We start from the raw sequence: 17,382 nt of genomic DNA on the forward strand, positions 1-17,382 counted from the left end.
AGAAAAATTTGAGGTCTAAACTCTGGGTGCGTCTTATAAAGTGGTTGCAGATTTTTTTTCCTTGCATTTTTCTCTTTTTTGCACTCATTGTTGTAGATGAATAAAACATGAGTTCAGTAACTTTATGTAATACATATTTTTCAAATTTTGGGGCCCCCAAAATAAGGTGTGTCTTACACATGGGGAAATACGGGGTAATTTGTTCATTAAAATGACCCAAAGATATAGTCAGTTTATTACTATTAAAATAAAAAGCAGGCTCTGGCCCGTTGGCTCAGTGGTAGAGCGACGGTCTGGCGTGCGGAAGTCCCGGGTTCGATTCACAGGAGAAGCACCCATCTGCTTCTCCACCCCTCCCCCTCTCCTTCTTCTCTGTCTCTCTCTTCCCCTCCCCACAGCCAAGGCTCCATTGGAGCAAAGTTGGCCCAGGCGCTGAGGATGGCTCTGTGGCCTCTGCCTAAGGCGCTAGAGTGGCTCTGGTAGCAACAGTGACGCCCTGGATGGGCAGAGCATCGCCCCCTGGTGGGCGTGCTAGGTAGATCCCGGTTGGGCGCATGCGGGAGTCTGTCTGACTGCCTCCCCATTTCCAGCTTCAGGAAAAAAAAAAAAAAAAAAAAAAAAGGCAAAGAAAAATAAATAAATAAATGAATGAATGCATATATCAATAACGGTGACTGGTATTTCAATATTCTATCCTTATAAATTATACAGATATCTATAAATTTTTATTAACTTGATATTAGTCTAAGTTCTAAGTTAATATCTTGGCAAATTATTTTTCATTTGATTCAGTGAACAATTATAGTTGAATTAAAAAACTAAGAATTATAATTTAATATATAAAATACATAATTGCATATTTTCTTATTCTTACATAATATATAGAAGACACATTAGATTATAAGTAAACTAGAAATTTAGGAAATTAATATTAACTAGTCTATTAGAAAATAAATCCAAATCTCAAAAAATAAATATGTCTATTCTCTATGTTAAAGAAATAAAATAAAAGACATTATCACCTAAAATTACAAAACCATTTTATCTCTATAAAGATTCACTTTGATTCTTCTACAAAAATACTCTGAGCTAGAATTGTGTGTTTTTTATTGTTCTTTCTTATAAATATCAACATGTTCAGTGTATTAGAGTTCAATTTTTAAATATTCTTCAAATTCTGGGAATATTAAATCTTTGTAAGTACTTATTAGCCTCTGTAATTACAAAATTCTCATTTTCCTTACAAGATTTTATAAATTGACTTATTAATATACTCTAGAAGTAGGAAATATTTCATTTTCCTGTCATGAGCAGTACAAAGTTTTTCTCAATTAAATGTACAACCATTAACAGCACTTGAAACTTCAATTCTACCATCTCAGTCATAGGGCACCAGAAAGCACAGAACATACATTTCAAAAGGTTATTCTCCTAATCAGTGGAAGTAAAATTGTTTCTATATGGATCTGAACACACCAGCAGAAAAACAGTATATGATAGACCAACTAACATTTTTTGTTGGCCAAGAATCTGAAACAACAGCAACAAAATAAACCACAACAAAAGAATCAAATCAGAAAAAAACTGAGTCACAAAAGATACAGTTCTATTGCTGTTGATGATTCACTCCAGAATCCTTTTGGGCAACTCTGTGTAACGAGTTCTAGCCGGTGAGCAATGTATAATTTTTAAAAAAAGGCGGAAACATGACTCTCATACAAACACAGAGGGAGCACATGTCACTGATTTATCTAGCTCATTTAATGAGGGAACAAGCAAGATGGTATGGACATAGGAAACGTCCAAACCTGCAGAGAATTTTTATTAGAGTTTATGTGAGCCAAAAATGATGACAGTTGCTGGGAAGCAAGATCTCAATCGCTCCAGGGAATGACAGTTTTGCAATTTCTTTTATCATTTGAAATTAAGGAGGGAACATAAGGAAGATGACTTTCTCCAAGTAAGGTGGGGATTAGATGACAGCACAGTTAACAAGAATATGTGCTCTCCTGAGGGTGGGTATGCTTATTTCAAAGGTGTCGTTAACCTAGACACACAAAAACAATGCACAGGGTTTGCTTAAGGCAAAAAGATAAACCTTTTACTGAAGAAGCTATATGCCTGGGTTATAACTACCCACTATGACCTGCCTAGTTAGGAATTTGTGATCAGATCACACTGTAAGATTACTTGCCCATAGAACTCCTTTGTCATCCACAATGATACAGCTGGTTCAAAAGAGAATTAGAGGAAAAGTTGTTGTATTTTCTCAACAAGACATGAAATCATTTTAAGTTAGAAACCAAGTATTTAGTATCCAGCAGGAAATAAAAACATAACCTTTGAGATTTAGTTTTTTTAGCAAAACAGATGTCATTTTCATGTCTTCCAGACACAAATCTAAAGGCCAATTTATAAATTCATAAATCTGGGCCAAATTAACAGTAAATAGCAGGTCACACAAAGGTAATCCCATTGATAATTAGATAATGCTTTGCTGGGCCTATAAGGTATTTTTAGGCATATCATTAAAGAGACATTCAAACTATTGACATATCTTCAAGCTCATTATGTCCAGTCTTCTGATATATTTATCATAGACATTCTTCATTTATATCACAATGTTTTCTATTTATAGCATTTCCTGATTCTTTCTTTGAATTTTTGTTTCTCTGCTTTCTTTGTTCACCTGTTTTTACATATTGTCCATTTTTCCATTAGATCCCTTAGCAGATTAATCATATTTTAAATTTCCAGTCTAATAGTTCCAAAATCTGTACCATATCGGATTCTGTCATTTCTCCTTCAGGGTAAAACAACCTCTTCTTAGGAAGACGAAACATTATCCTGTGGGAGATGCAGATAGTGCCCTCAATGAAGACCTTGACTTCCCATGAACCTACTTACTCTATTTTTAACTTTTTTCAAACTATGAAACAATGCATTAGTAGAGTAACATCCGTTCAACAGAGTGGTTCATCACCTTTAACCCTAAATTATCCACAAGTAAAAAGACCTCCAGGCCCTAGCCACTCAAAGTGTGGTCCATTTACCAAAGCATTGGTGTATTCCTTATCCATGCTGCATACAAACACTCTAAAACAGGGGTCTCAAACTCAACTCAGCATGTGGGCCGCAGAGCAAGATCACAGCCATTCGGCGGGCCGCACTAGGTCTACAAAAGGCAACTGTTACGCAACACTTTTCTCATTGCAGTTGAAAACAAAAAAAAAATCAGTACAACAAGCACAATCGTACATGCAGTTTACTCAGTGTCACAAAACGACCAGAAACTGTAGTTCGCATCACAACTGCTGTTAACTAAGCTAATATCTAGCTAGGATGCTAGAGAAATGAAAAATACAAGTAGGCCCCTAGGCTTACTTAATTTTATCCAAAATATTTTGAACTTCTTGGATTAGTCTGCGGGCCGCACAAAATTGTTCCGCGGGCTGCGAGTTTGAGACCCCTGCTCTAAAACATAGCAAAGCAAACAACAAACATTTTATCTCACAGCTTCTGGGAGTCAAGAGTTTAGGCACATTAACTGAGTATCTGGCTCAGAGCCTCTTAGCAGTCACGAGTCAGTTAGGGCTGCAGTCACTTTGAGGCTGGGTTCAGAGATCATCTGCTTCCAAGCTTACTCTCACAACCAGTAGCAGTTGGCAGGCCTAACTTCTTGCTAACTGTTGTCCAGAGATATTAGCCCCTTATCATGTAGATCTCACAATAGAACAGTTCACAGCCTAGCAGATGGCTCTCATCAGAGCAAGTAATGTGCCCCAGACAGAAACCACAGTCTTCTTGTTACATTTTCTCAGGAATGACATCCTTAAATTTCACCATATTCTGTTCCTTAGAAGAAAAGGCCAGTTTACAAACAAAGGCAGAGAACTGCACTAATGTAGATACCAGGAGACTGGGGGTCTTTGGAAAATATCTTAGAGGTTGCCTACCTCTTGAGATCAGCTGGGAACTTGTTAGAAATGCAGGATGACAGAACTAGGGAAGAGCATCTGAATTTGAACAAGATTCCAAAGTGATCTGTGTGTGTATTAAAGGCTGGGAAGCCTGTCCTGGGGAGCACGACCCATGCACTTCATTCTGTTGCAAAGGATGTTTCCTCACTTAATTTTACTCATTACTTAGTGTTACTTTCTTTTTTTTTTTTTCTCAAACCAGATGAGCCCACTCTCAAGCTGGCGACCTCGAGGTCTTTTTTTATTATTATTATTTTTATTTATTTATTTATTTATATTTTACAGAGACAGAGAGTGAGTCAGAGAGAGGGAGGGATAGACAGGGACAGGCAGACAGGAACGGAGAGAGATGAGAAGCATCAATCATTAGTTTTTTATTGCACGTTGCAACACCTTAGTTGTTCATTGATTGCTTTCTCACATGTGCCTTGACCGCGGGCCTTCAGCAGACCGAGCAACCCCTTGCTGCAGCCAGTGACCTTGGGTCCAAGCTGGTGAGCCTTGCTCAAACCAGATGAGCCTGCACTCAAGCTGGCGACCTCTGGGTCTCGAGCCTGGGTCCTTCTGCATCCCAGTCCGATGCTCTATCCACTGCGCCACCGCCTGGTCAGGCTTATTGTTACTTTCTAAAAAGAGCAAAGATTGGTTTTCTTTGCAACTCAGTTGTTCCCTACCCAAAAAATAGGAAAAAACTTTCAGTTACTGAATTCTACTGGGCTGCAGATAACAACAGATTAGAAATAGAATTGAGAGACTGAAGAGGGGAAAATGGTGCCTATGGACTGACAAACAGATCTAATCTGAACATTAAGAAATTACTGAAAGAGAAGATTAAGCATTTGGGTGGAGAGGGATGTCTGGAACCATGTGAAAAAAAGGATTATGATTATGTTTCCTCAACAGCCCATAAGCACACTGCCCAGTAACTGTGCATTAGAAATTGCTTTGCTTACACTTGATTCTGCTTCTCTAGAGAAATCAGCAGCACATTTTAGAAATATATCCATCAACAATTAATATAAAAACACAAATGCTTAAGTGAGTTTCAGACTTAGATAATTCCTTTTCAAAGTGCATTTATCATCTCAACGCTGCTTAAAGACTAATCTATATTCAATATTTGACATTTTGTCATAAAAAACATTACTAACTTTGATAAAAATTTTTACATTTTCCTCAAGTTCTAGTTGGTGGAAAAGATACAATTACATTGGGTTTTTAATCCGGTATGGAAAAATAAATACCCTAAGGAAGAAAATGGAAGTCTCTAATCTACAAATAAAAAAATGCAGTAGATTTGGTAAAGCTTTAGATAAATAAACAGACAAAAAAAGATTAGGGAAAGCCTTTATTCTATGCCTTCAATAGTACACTAGGACCAGCTCCTACTGGCTTGTGTGAGCTGTTTGCTAAATTTCAGTTTTATGAACTAAATTTTTAATTACAATCACTTTTACAATTTAAAGTATAGGGGTGAGCAAACGTAGATTTAGAATTGTTTGTATGGAAAATGCAAAAATAAATAAAAATATAAGAATAAATTCTGTGTTTTGTATACTTAGGAGTGTCAACCTAATTTTGCCTATCCCTATATTTATATAAATCTAAAAATTAATAAGTTATATGAAAACTAATATAATACTCAAAATTCATCTCTTAGTAATTATTTTCTGCATTTTGTTATTACTTATTTTCTTGAGGCTATTTAATACATTTATTGTTCCTATAGGATGAAAATGCTATCCAATACTTTGCTACTGAGAATCTCTTACCAACCCTATGTTTAGTGACATCACATTGCTAGCTTGAAATTGACCATCATAGACTATTTACAGCAAGGAAATCAGAAAACTATAAATCAGAACTTGACTTTTATTTTGTTACCATAAAACAGAGATGGGGAAAATGTTAATACTGCAGATTAAATTTAAAAGAGGATTGTGTCTTTAGCTATTACATTATCAATAGCTCACATGAAAAAAAAAATATTCTTTATGTATTCAAAAACTATTAGCTGTTTTAGCCAAGCTGCTCAAACCACTGACCAACTGGTAAAGTTCAGACATAACTACTGCCAAGGCAGGTAACTAGTGATGCAGCTGAAACAGGTTTTAGTTGAACAAATATAGTTTGTCCTAGGGTGAAATATCAGATTTAATGACAGAAAATTATTGAGCAAAGAGTTGGTGGATCAGGACCAATTCTATTAAATTGTGGCTAAACTGCAACCATAGGTTGTTTAGAAAAATGAACAAAAGCATTCTCTGAGAATCAATCAGTTATATGATATTTACAATAAAAGGCACCGGATATTTTAGTATTATTTGTAAAGTGTGTGCTATACATCTTTTATATCAGTATGTGTGTGTAGTTTTTCAGGAGCCAGCTGTTAGCATTTACTGGCACCCCACTCTGCATCCCCCTTTTCCTCTCTGGGAACACGGCTCCTCCACACTACAGAGGAGCACATCACCATATCCTAGTCTTCCAGGTAAAATCACTTTAAGATATAAACATGAAAAATGCACAAGCAGAAGGAATACTTTTGTTATAAATTAGTGGGAATACTTCTGGTCCGGTCTATGCAGGCGCGCTCCTCTGGGCCAAATGTGGGGAGGCTGTGTTGGAGTGACATCATTCCAATCAAATTGCAGCCCAGGTGATTCAACTTTGCATGGATGTATGGAAAGCACTCGGGAAAACGATTTTACTGTATTAGGATACAGAAAAGGGATGGCCATGGACTTCACAGGCATGTTAGTATCAACTAGACCTAAACCTGATGGAATAAGACTGAAAAGCTCCCTATCTCACTTTGATAACCAGTGGACTCACCAGCAGAAATGGTCTAGATTTCATGAGCAGGCCTGGTGGCAGGAATTTATGTTTAAGAATCAGGGGAGTCACATGAGCCCTTTTCAAATAAACCAGATACAGCTTTCTAATTTATCAAGACAACATAAATCAGTTAGCTGTGCTGATGATAGTGTTTTTTATGTATGTAGTCTAGTCTCTGGGGAAATTACTCTTCTATAAGGTTTTGGGAAAAGAGTGAACTGTTTCTGTTATTGTTCAGTTCCACATATAAACAACAACAGTGGAGGAAGATAAAGCTGACATATAAAAGTAGAATCCTCTGTTGCCCAATTAGAAACAAATTTTGTTATGCATTTTGAACTGGCTGAGAAAGAGCAGAAAACCGTGGTGGGACAGCTCTGGCTTCTGCATGGCTGCTCCGCTGACGCATTCCAGACTCAAGGCAGTGGGTGGAAAGGCACAGTGAATTGAGTCTGCAGAGACAACAATATCCTTATGAATCCTCTGAGAAAAGAGTTAGAAGAATGCTCTCTAAATAAAGCTATTAATAAAACTGCCCAGAATTTTGAGAATGGGTAGGCAGGAAATCTCCTGTGATCATCAAATTGAGGATGTGGTGAATTTGGAGAGGGAGCAAAATTGGACACAAGCAGGATATGCAAAGTGAACCTGCAGATAAACTGGGATAAACTGCTTGGAAAACAATATTACAAGTGACTTTAAAACTGCTCTTTAATTTAGTACATACAGATGCTTTTGTTTGTTTGTTTAGAAATAAATATAATTAGAAAAGAGAGCTTCCATCGAGTACAAATCTGAAAAAAAAAAAGTTGGTTTCTCTAATTTGAAGCTAGGATCAGAGCATCATGTTAAAAAGCAAGTCTAATCTGTTTTCCTTTCAGCTTGTATGTTATTATGGACTTGCTTGCAAAGTAGTCGTCCTCCCTTCTAATTTATGTTACAGCTTGCTGGACATTTGGGATTTAGGTCATGAATACTGTGGCTTTTACAGTAGGAATGCATAACTAAGAGATGGCTTGCTTTTATCTGATTAATCAATTCTCATAAATAAAAGGACAAAAATAGAGGAGAGTTTTGAGAGAGAGATGAGGACATGGTGCTCTCCAAGCCTGCAGTCTGAAAAGATAGAGTGAATAATGTTCTTATTTGGAAGATACAGTTCTGCAGTTTATGTGCATATTGCAGTTAATATATAGGCATATTCAAGAGAATATGTATGATCATCTTGGAGCAGAACACAATATGATTTTTATTTAAACCAAATGGTAAGGGCTAAAATTACTATTACCACAGGTGATTAACATTTACATAGAGCTCAAACTTCTGGCTTTAGCCACGAGTTGTTTTTTTTTTTTAATTCTTTTTTTATAGAGACAGAGAGAGAGTCAGAGAGAGGGATAGCTAGAAAAAGACAGACAGGAACAGAAAGAGATGAGAAGCATTAATCATTAGTTTTTCGTTGCACATTGCAACACCTTAGTTGTTCATTGATTGCTTTCTCACATGTGCCTTTACCATGGGCCTTCAGCATCCCGAGTAACCCCTTGCTTAAGCCAGCAACCTTGGGTCCAAGCTGGTGAATTTTTGCTCAAACCAGATGAGCCCACGCTCAAGCTGGCGACCTCAGGGTCTTGGACCTGGGTCTTCCGCATCCCAGTCCGACGCTTTATCCACTGCGCCACCGCCTGGTCAGGCTAGCCACAAGTTTTTACCAGCTAAATCTTTTGCTGGAGATACTGAGCCTCAAAATCGATATAACTTGTCTCTTCTATAACTTGCAACATTTTCTCATAGCAGAAACAATGTAGTGATCAAATAGCCAAAGGAATGGCAAAGAATGAAAGACAACGTCAGAACAGAGGGAATACTGAGATGATCTGATCTACAGAATCTTATCAAAAACAGCTTAATAAATACCAAAAACAGAAAAAAGTGATAGTTGTATTCTTCAGCTGAATTCAATTTCAGTTATTGGATAAAAATTAGACTGTGTTCACAGACTGATTTACTATGTCCACTGAGTTCATTGGCTCACTGCCGCTCAAATAAAACTATGATTTTAGAAAAAAAAAGTAGAAAAAAAAACCAACTATGATTTTATGTTCAGGTCCTAGGTGCAAAGCCATTTTGCGGAAAAGTCATATAGGGAGACAGGCAGTGGCAGGCTGGGACCCTGTACCTTGTTCCTCACATACCTCTGCAAATGAAGTTGACTTGTTTGTCAGCCCCCCTTATTAACTGAAAATTTGGCTACCTTCTCTCTTTCTTGGATCTCATTGAGCCAATTCATAACCTTTGTATTCTTTTAGCATTAAAATGACAGTCTGGAAGAAAATATAGATCTGGAAAAGTTTATTATTAAGAATATTTACTCTTTCACGATCCCTAATTTCAAGTTCTCCCATAGACCTAATTCACCACCTGTTTAAAAATGACATGAAATTTAAGCATTCATTCACTCTGGAGTACAGAGACCTGCGACGCTTCGATCCTGAAGCCGGAGAAACTTAAGTGTGAAGATGAGCCCATTGCAACAATGGGCTGAAGTGGGGGAGAGTGCACAGGGAAAGAGGAAAGGCATCCCCTGCTCCTAGGATCAGTTAGTACAACCCTTTTTTCTTTCTGTAAATGTCTTTATTTGTTTGTTTGTTCCTTTTGTTTAACTTGTTGCACAGTGTTTACAGAACACCTGTGCTGTACTAGTACCAGTTATCACCAGAACAAACACAGGAATGTTTGGAGTGTGATTCACACCTTGAAGTCCACTTCCTTTCAGAGGTACTTTCATAATCTGTATAGTAAAGATAGGAATAATCTCACACCAGTTTCTCAGCACTTGCATCCTGTGAATGAACAGGGGTGGGATTGCATGTTGGGAATGCTTCAATACTGAAATACTTCTTCCTCTCAAGTCACATGTCACTGGCCCACAGCAAAACCTAAGGGAAGGGGGTTCCTGACAGATGGGCCAATCTGAAGCAATCATTCAGCCCATGAATAAAATACTAATCGGGTACCTACTATGTGCCAAAGACTTTGTAGGTCTTGGGCACAGAATGGTGTAGAAAACATACCCAAGTCCTGTGTGCTCGGTGGTACTTCCATTCTCATGGGAGAGACAGAAAATAAGTAAACAAATAATAAGCAGAATGATTTCAACTAGACAGAAATATTGTGAAGGGAACACAAAGACCGGAAATGTGGTATGGGATTGGATATTGTGTCCCTCTCCAAAGAGGGGGACACAAATTCAGACCCCAAGGAGGGTCTCCCAACTCTTCATCCTCAGAGTCAAGTCACAGGATGTTATAAGATCTCAAGGGAAAGAACTGCACAGTCTCCTGCCAACAGGGCAAGTCTACTCTCTTTTCTTTTCTTTACTCACTTATTAATCAATGGCCAGATTTCCTAAGAACTGACATGAGTAATAGTGAGGAAAGGTAGGGCAGCTACTGGAGACAGTGACATTGTGATTTAGCTCTGGGGTGAATTGCCCATACTTTCAAGGTTCATCAGTAGTAGCAGAACCACACCTTAGTCCTAGGAGAAAGCCGTGAGTGTGAAGCAAGCAGCCTGGAGCCCCAGGTAATGGCCGGGCAGCTGTGCGAACCAGCTGGCCCAGTGCTCCCACAGTGGGAAGTTGTTTACTTTCTCACCCGGAGGACAGAGAGAGAGTGTTAAAACACGTTAACTCTGTAATCATTATCAGCCAGATCAACACTTTCTAACTGACTTGCTTTCGTCATTTTTCCCCAAAAAGTGGTTCAATGGTCTGTGAATGTTTGCTTTCAGAAGAAAAGAATTTTTTTATTTAAAGAAATCATGTCACGGTCAAAGGGAGCTTTTGTTACTTTATAGTCTACTCCCTTCTTGTTCATATTGTGCAATAATTTTTTAAAAAATTGTATTTGATGCAGCCACTGTGTGACTCAGAAAAAAATTGCTAGGAAATTCTCCTAACCATGTTTTAACCCCTGAATGACAGTTGTTGGGAATGTGTATTATTCTTTTCTTAAGAGCTGAGATTTCACAGACCCTAAAATGATGACTGTTTCTAAAATTAAAAAAAAAAAAATCACTCAATACTTAGAATATACCTGAAGAGATAGAAGAAATATGACATAACTTATTTCTTAAACGAACTTTAAATTTAGTTGAAGAAACAGCTAAAAGACTCAATAATGGTAGTAATATACAACAATACAAAATTAAGCTATTCTGTGAGATACAAACTAAAAGGTATGCAGGGAGGCTGGAATCAACAAATAGTGCTTGAGGTAAGAACTAGAACTTCGAGAATGGAGAGAATTTAGAGAGTAAGAGAGTCAAATATTTTAAGTGTGGGGAGTAACAGGGAACACCCAGAGCTGAGCAGGGCCAGGACATTTTCATGGGACAGGTTGGGAATTTGGACAAACGCAGCTGTAGTTTGTTTGTGGAGCTCTTGGGAAATGGTCATTGATACTGCACCGTGCCTGCAGTGGGCACAGCAAATCTGATCGGCTACAGATGCCAAACTGAGGAATTTTGTAAGCCTGGCTCATACTGATTTTCTAGGCTCCTCAGTGGACCAAGGCAAATTGTTGCTGATTTGTAAATATTTGTTGTACTACAGTATTTTGATCGCTCAGGGAGTGAATGGGTGAATCTGAATATAAAAGCTGCCAGAAAGCCTCCCTTCCCAACAGGTCACTGTAAGGTCACTGAGATGACACCACAAATAGAAAAAAAAGCTTAAGACCAACTAAGTTCACATCCTTCTGTCCATGAATACTTCAGCAGGAAGTGATTTTCACTGGTTATCTTCCACAGAATCTCTTTTCAGTGCTTTACTCAGGAAGATAAGGAAATCACCCAAGGCTACTTTATTGACAATCATAGCAAAGTTAAGCATTTTAAAATGTATTTTGTGCTTTTTATACTTATGGATATATATTTTAACCTGTAATCTTACATCTTTGAAAAAAACTGGTAGAAATCCTCTCTCTCCTAATGTTTGTTCATCACATTCACTAAATCCAAAGTTTGCCTTCAGTTATGAATTAACTTCCAACCAGGAAATATTTTTATAAAAGTGAATGCATATATTTGAAGACAATAGGCTCCTTTCTTCCTTATGGCTTGAGTCACTCATGACTGTGTGCCTTTGATAATTCTAGAAACCCACAAATATGAATTAGCTATGGCTCTAAAAAAGACAATCAGCAAAGCCCAGCCTCTTGGGTTAAAGACTCCAACTGAAAGAATAGGAATCCATTTCAAACCATAATGAATGTGACTAGGACCTCTAGTGGCCAAAAATGTCCCTGCCTCCCAGTCCAGGCACTGGAGTCTTTATAGGAGCCAAGTCTCTATATAATGAGAACAAAAAACTCATGAGTTTTTACAGTCTCCCTTTTCCCACCTTCCCCAGAACCACCACATCCGTGATGTTAACAGATGTTCCCATTGAAGTATGGGCCTACAAAGAAATTCTGTTTTGTGGCTTTGAAGACAGATTTCTTCAAAGTAACATAGAATTATCAGAAATACAAACTTAGAAGGCACTTAGAGGAGTTTTAGAACCATCTCAGAGTCTCTTATCCCAATTTTGATTGGGGCTGCCCCTGATATATCTGAAACAGATAATCATATCTACAGAAAATATCTGTATACTTTATCTTATAAAGTAGGTCAGACTAGTATAGTGGTACTATTTTAGATTCAGGGAATATTATAGCTCCTCTTAAAAATAAAAGCATTATCCAATACAGAACAGATCTTTCTTGTACTCTTAACTCTTTTCTGTTTCTTCATCTGTAAAATGGGGATCAAGGTAATAATATCTCAGGTACAGAGTGGCTATAATGAATGTGGACCTTTTTAAAATAAAAAAAATTTATTAATTTTAGAGAGAGAAGAGTGAGAGAAAAACTGCTTTGTCGTTCCACTTATTTATGCATTCATTGGTTGATTCTTGTTTATGTCCTGACTGGGGATCAAACTCACAACCTTGGTGTATCAGGATGATGCTCTAACCTAGCTACCCAGCCAGGGCAAATGTTGAGCTTTTATAATGATGCCTGACATAGTATCACTCAAAAACACATATTCCCAGGTAAACTTAGATAAAGTATTAATCTGGCTAGAGAGAGAATAAGTTTTTTTAACCGAGAACCTGATATTCCATATGACATTTCCAGGCATCTTGGTCAAGATCAGGGCTGCAGTCAGAGTTGTATTGTGCCTTTTGAAACCTGATGTGTCTGGCAGGAAACGAGTTCTTTGATTATGATTCCTACTATTGGTTAGCAATTTTCAAAAACATTATAAGATAAAGTGAATTTATTCTATAAATTTAAAATTATGGACCAAAATAGAAAGAATCCAAATGAATTTGGGGCCCTTCAAGAATGTAGACTAACTGGAATGTCTTTCTTCTCACCCTCTTCTCCATAGGTTAATCTCAGAGCCACAGACGTCAGGCTCATGCGCCAGTTGCTTGTTATCAACGAGAACATTGAGTCCATCAAGTGGATGATTGAAGAGAAAGCCACCATTACTAGCCGAGGCAGCAGTCTCAGTGGCAGCCTGTGCAGTTTACTAGAGAGTCAGAGCACCTCCCTACATGGCAGCTACAATAGCCTACATGATGGCAGTGATGGGCTGGATGGCATCTCCGTGGGGAGCTATCTGGACACTTTGGCAGATGATGTCCCAGGCCATCAGACCCCATCAGACTTGGACCAATTCAGTGACAGCTCCATAATAGAGGACTCCCAGGCACTGCACAAGCACCCCAAATTGGATTCTGAATACTACTGCTTTGGCTAATGACCTAGTTCTTTGCATGGGATTGGTGTGCAATTAACTTGTATTTATCTTTCTTCTCTGCTGCTATATTTTTGGTGTGATTTTTTTTATATAACAACCTTTAAAAAAGAAGCATATTTTGAAACTGCTTGATGATATTTCTTTTGCTCCTAATATTTCTCATCTAGACTGATTTACTTTTCGCTCTTACATCTCTATTTTATTTATTACAATGATTATTTTCTCCCCTCTTTTACAGTGGCACAAATAAAGTAGGGGGGAAAGACTAAGCAATAATTATATTTTTGCTTTTGTTTTCAGAGCAAGGGGTCAGGGATTACATAAAGAACTTTGCTAAATTTTACAATAAACCAAAGTCTGATAACAGCTAATTTTGTTGTTTGTATTCTTAAATGATTCAAAGTTTTATTGTCTAGAAGCTACTGAGGTTTATGACTGTTTATGCAGTAGACTGATCAGAAATGCTTGAGATAAAGTTAGGCATTATTTCTAGTCTATACTTCTAAGTATAAAAATCAACGATACTGTTAGTCACACACCTTTTATGGCAATTATTTGGAAGCCCCAACTACATGCAATCTGTTCGGTTCAACTTTGTGTTCGTACTATAGATTAGCATTTCTCATGAGTGATTCTAACTGAAACCGTAGGCTGTGTTGTGTGATATTTGATTCTCCCAAATTTCAAAGATAATTGAGATCTGATGATGGTGAGTAGAGGTTAAGGTGCTCTAAATTTAACTGTATTTTGAGATTTTGTTGACATTTACTTATATGCATTTTGCAATTCTAATGAGATATATAAAAACTTAGATAATACATATGGAGGATGGATAGATATATAGCATGAAAAGCAGAATCACTATTCACTTACAAAGGCTAGTAAGATAGCATTTTACCCTGGCATGGATAAATAATCTTTTAGTTTTGTGAAATAACATGAAAATATAACATGTGGTAAACATTTAGTTTTGATGTGATATTATTAATCCTCCACATTTTTTTTACCTTGATGATTCCCAGTGAATGAGTCTATTGAGATGTCAAACTGTATTTTGTAATGATAAGTTTCAGCACTGAATAGTTTATAATATGAATCAAAAAGTCTTCCTATTTATACCTAAAAAATGTCCACATTCAAAACATGGTTTCCCCCAAATTTCCTTTATTATGTACCTATTATACACTTGTCAAACATGTTGTTTCCAGGACATATATTATTTAATAATTAAAATCTATAGGGTCTATATTTTACATTGGTCCTTTTTTATACACTTCATGATATAATACTCATTACAACAATTTCATAATGTGAGGATTTTCTCCTTTTTATATTTGAGGAAACTTAGGCAAATAGAGGGTAGGTAACTGGGTCAAATTATTTAGTAAGTATTTAGAGCTGGGATCTGAACTTGTATATGTCTTTTTCCTAAAAATTCCACTCAGTAGCCCCTTTGGTAACTGTTGAAGTTAAATAATAAAGTATAGATGAGAAAGCAAATATAAACCCATGACAAAAAGAGACCATTTTTCTTCCAATTAGTGGGACTTGGATTTTTCAATATAGTTTTCCAACCTCCCCCCCTTTTTGTGTGTGTGTGTGTGTTTTTCTGAAGCTGGAAACGGGGAGAGACAGTCAGACAGACTCCCGCATGCTCCCGACCGGGATCCACCCGGCACGCCCACCAGGGGCGATGCTCTGCCCACCAGGGGGCAATGCTCTGCCCCTCCGGGGCATCGCTCTGCCGCGACCAGAGCCACTCTAGCGCCTGGGGCAGAGGCCAAGGAGCCATCCCCAGTGCCCGGGCCATCTTTGCTCCAATGGAACCTTGGCTGCGACAGAGCAGAAGGAGGGGGCGGGGGTGGAGAAGCAAATGGGCGCTTCTCCTGTGTGCCTTGGCCGGGAATCGAACCCCGGTCCCCCGCATGCCAGGCCGACGCTTTACCGCTGAGCCAACCAGCCAGGGCCTCCAACCCCTTTTTAAAAAATCACATGTCCAGAGTCAGTTATGTGCCTATAGGTGAATCAGGGAGGTGGCCATATGCCAACTATTCCTTATATATTTCACTCTTTCTGCTTTCTTTTACATTCAACTTAATAAAGGCTGGTTGGTTGACTATTTTGTTTAGTTTTAATCTATTAAACCAAGCCATTTTTAGCAGCTTGTTTACTAGTTAAAATCCAAAAACACATGAGCTAGCTGAGAAAACCTCTTTAGAACCAAGACTGATAGATGTCAAACAAAGGGTAATGAAACATGTAACCCTATGTCTGCACCATTACAAGGAGAACATTCTCAAAAAGAGGGAAGTGAGCAGAGAGCAAGAGTATATAAAACATCAAGAGCAAATTCTGACCCCTTCAAAACCCAGCATTTGCCTAGATCAAGCTAGAGAAACTGGAAGATAAATTTGGTCCTTGGATCACAGTTTCAGATTGTGAATTCCATCTGGCAAATTTCTTTTACACCCTCCTTTTGCCAATCAGCTTCCCCTACTTTGTCCAGGCCACACCCTCTATAAATTTCCCCTCTGTGGAAAGGAAATAAAGAAGTATAGGAGAATGAGAGAAGGGTGAGGATGGAAGAGTTTTCATTTATACATTATATATTTTAAAACCTGTAATGAGGCCTGACCTGTGGTAGTGCAGTGGATAAAGCATTGGCCTGGAACACTGACTGAGATTGCTGGTTTGAAACCTGGGCTTGCCTGGTCCAGGCACATATGGGAGCTTCCTGCTCCTCCCCCTCTTCTCTCTCTCTCTCCCCGCTCTCTAAAATGAATAAATAAAGTCTTTTTTAAAAAGGCTAACAACAACAACAACAATCTGTAATGAATTTTGGCAGAATATTTAAGGAGAAGAGGTTTTTCTTTTTTTTTTTTTTTCTTTTTTTTTTTTTATCTATGAGTTTCAATACTTTAAGTGTTTTTACAGTTATGCTTATTTTTTCAAAAATACCAAAAATAGAGTCTTTGATTTAGATATTTGGAGTCACATAAGCCAACAATGTTTTGATAATTGATTTTACTAAGAGGAGAGGAATATACAGTTAAACACTAATTAATTACTAATATTCATTGGTCTCAAGAGAACAAATGTATTTTCAACTAAAGAATCCTTATAACTAATCTCTGACTTGGAGCATTTGATATTTGATCTCTGTCAGCACTATCAGGAAATGGGGTAAAAATGTTAAAGCAAAAGTGCATTTCAAACTATTCCTCATGGACCAAGTTGCATTCTCCCAGAGAAATGAAATTTTTCTCAGTTACATTGATCTCTCCATTTTTACACTTGTCTGTCTTATGAGGAGATAATTACAAGTAAAAGAATTTAGACAATTTAGCTAGTACATTTTGAGGGCATTACAAAGAAATGAACTCTAGATGACTAACTTAGAAGTCTTGACCAAACTTCAAAGAAACTAATGTTTATACTACCCATCAGCCCAAAATTGCATAGCAGAAAGTTTTAAGTATTTGTCAACGTGTAGAAATGCTGTAAGGACTCTTTGCTGTTTGGTGGATTATGAAGGTACCTGAAGTTTCATGAATAACTTTAATCAGGCATTTGTATCTCCAAACTCTAAAACGATCACCTCCATGATGCCAAAGCAAAGGATTAGTTTGAAGTACTCATTGACATCTCAGCAACAACTAACACATGTAATCACTCCTTTTTTTTTAATTTAATTTATTGGGGTTATACTGGTTAAAATTGTACAGGTCCATCTGACCCCACAGAGTTTCTA

General features: G+C 37.6%; 1 protein-coding gene across 1 annotated transcript in view; it reads left to right on the forward strand.

Moving 5' to 3' along the window:
- Positions 1-13,719, forward strand: part of LURAP1L (leucine rich adaptor protein 1 like) — a 52,603-nt gene extending 38,884 nt beyond the window's left edge. Inside the window, exon 2 of the mRNA XM_066368164.1 lies at positions 13,257-13,719. Within this exon, the coding sequence (XP_066224261.1) occupies positions 13,257-13,631 (375 nt within the window). The 3' untranslated portion in view covers positions 13,632-13,719. The remainder of the gene's footprint in view (positions 1-13,256) is intronic.
- Positions 13,720-17,382: the final 3,663 nt, after the last annotated feature.

Source organism: Saccopteryx leptura, chromosome 2, assembly GCF_036850995.1.
Source record: "Saccopteryx leptura isolate mSacLep1 chromosome 2, mSacLep1_pri_phased_curated, whole genome shotgun sequence".
NCBI classification, from domain to species: domain Eukaryota; kingdom Metazoa; phylum Chordata; class Mammalia; order Chiroptera; family Emballonuridae; genus Saccopteryx; species Saccopteryx leptura.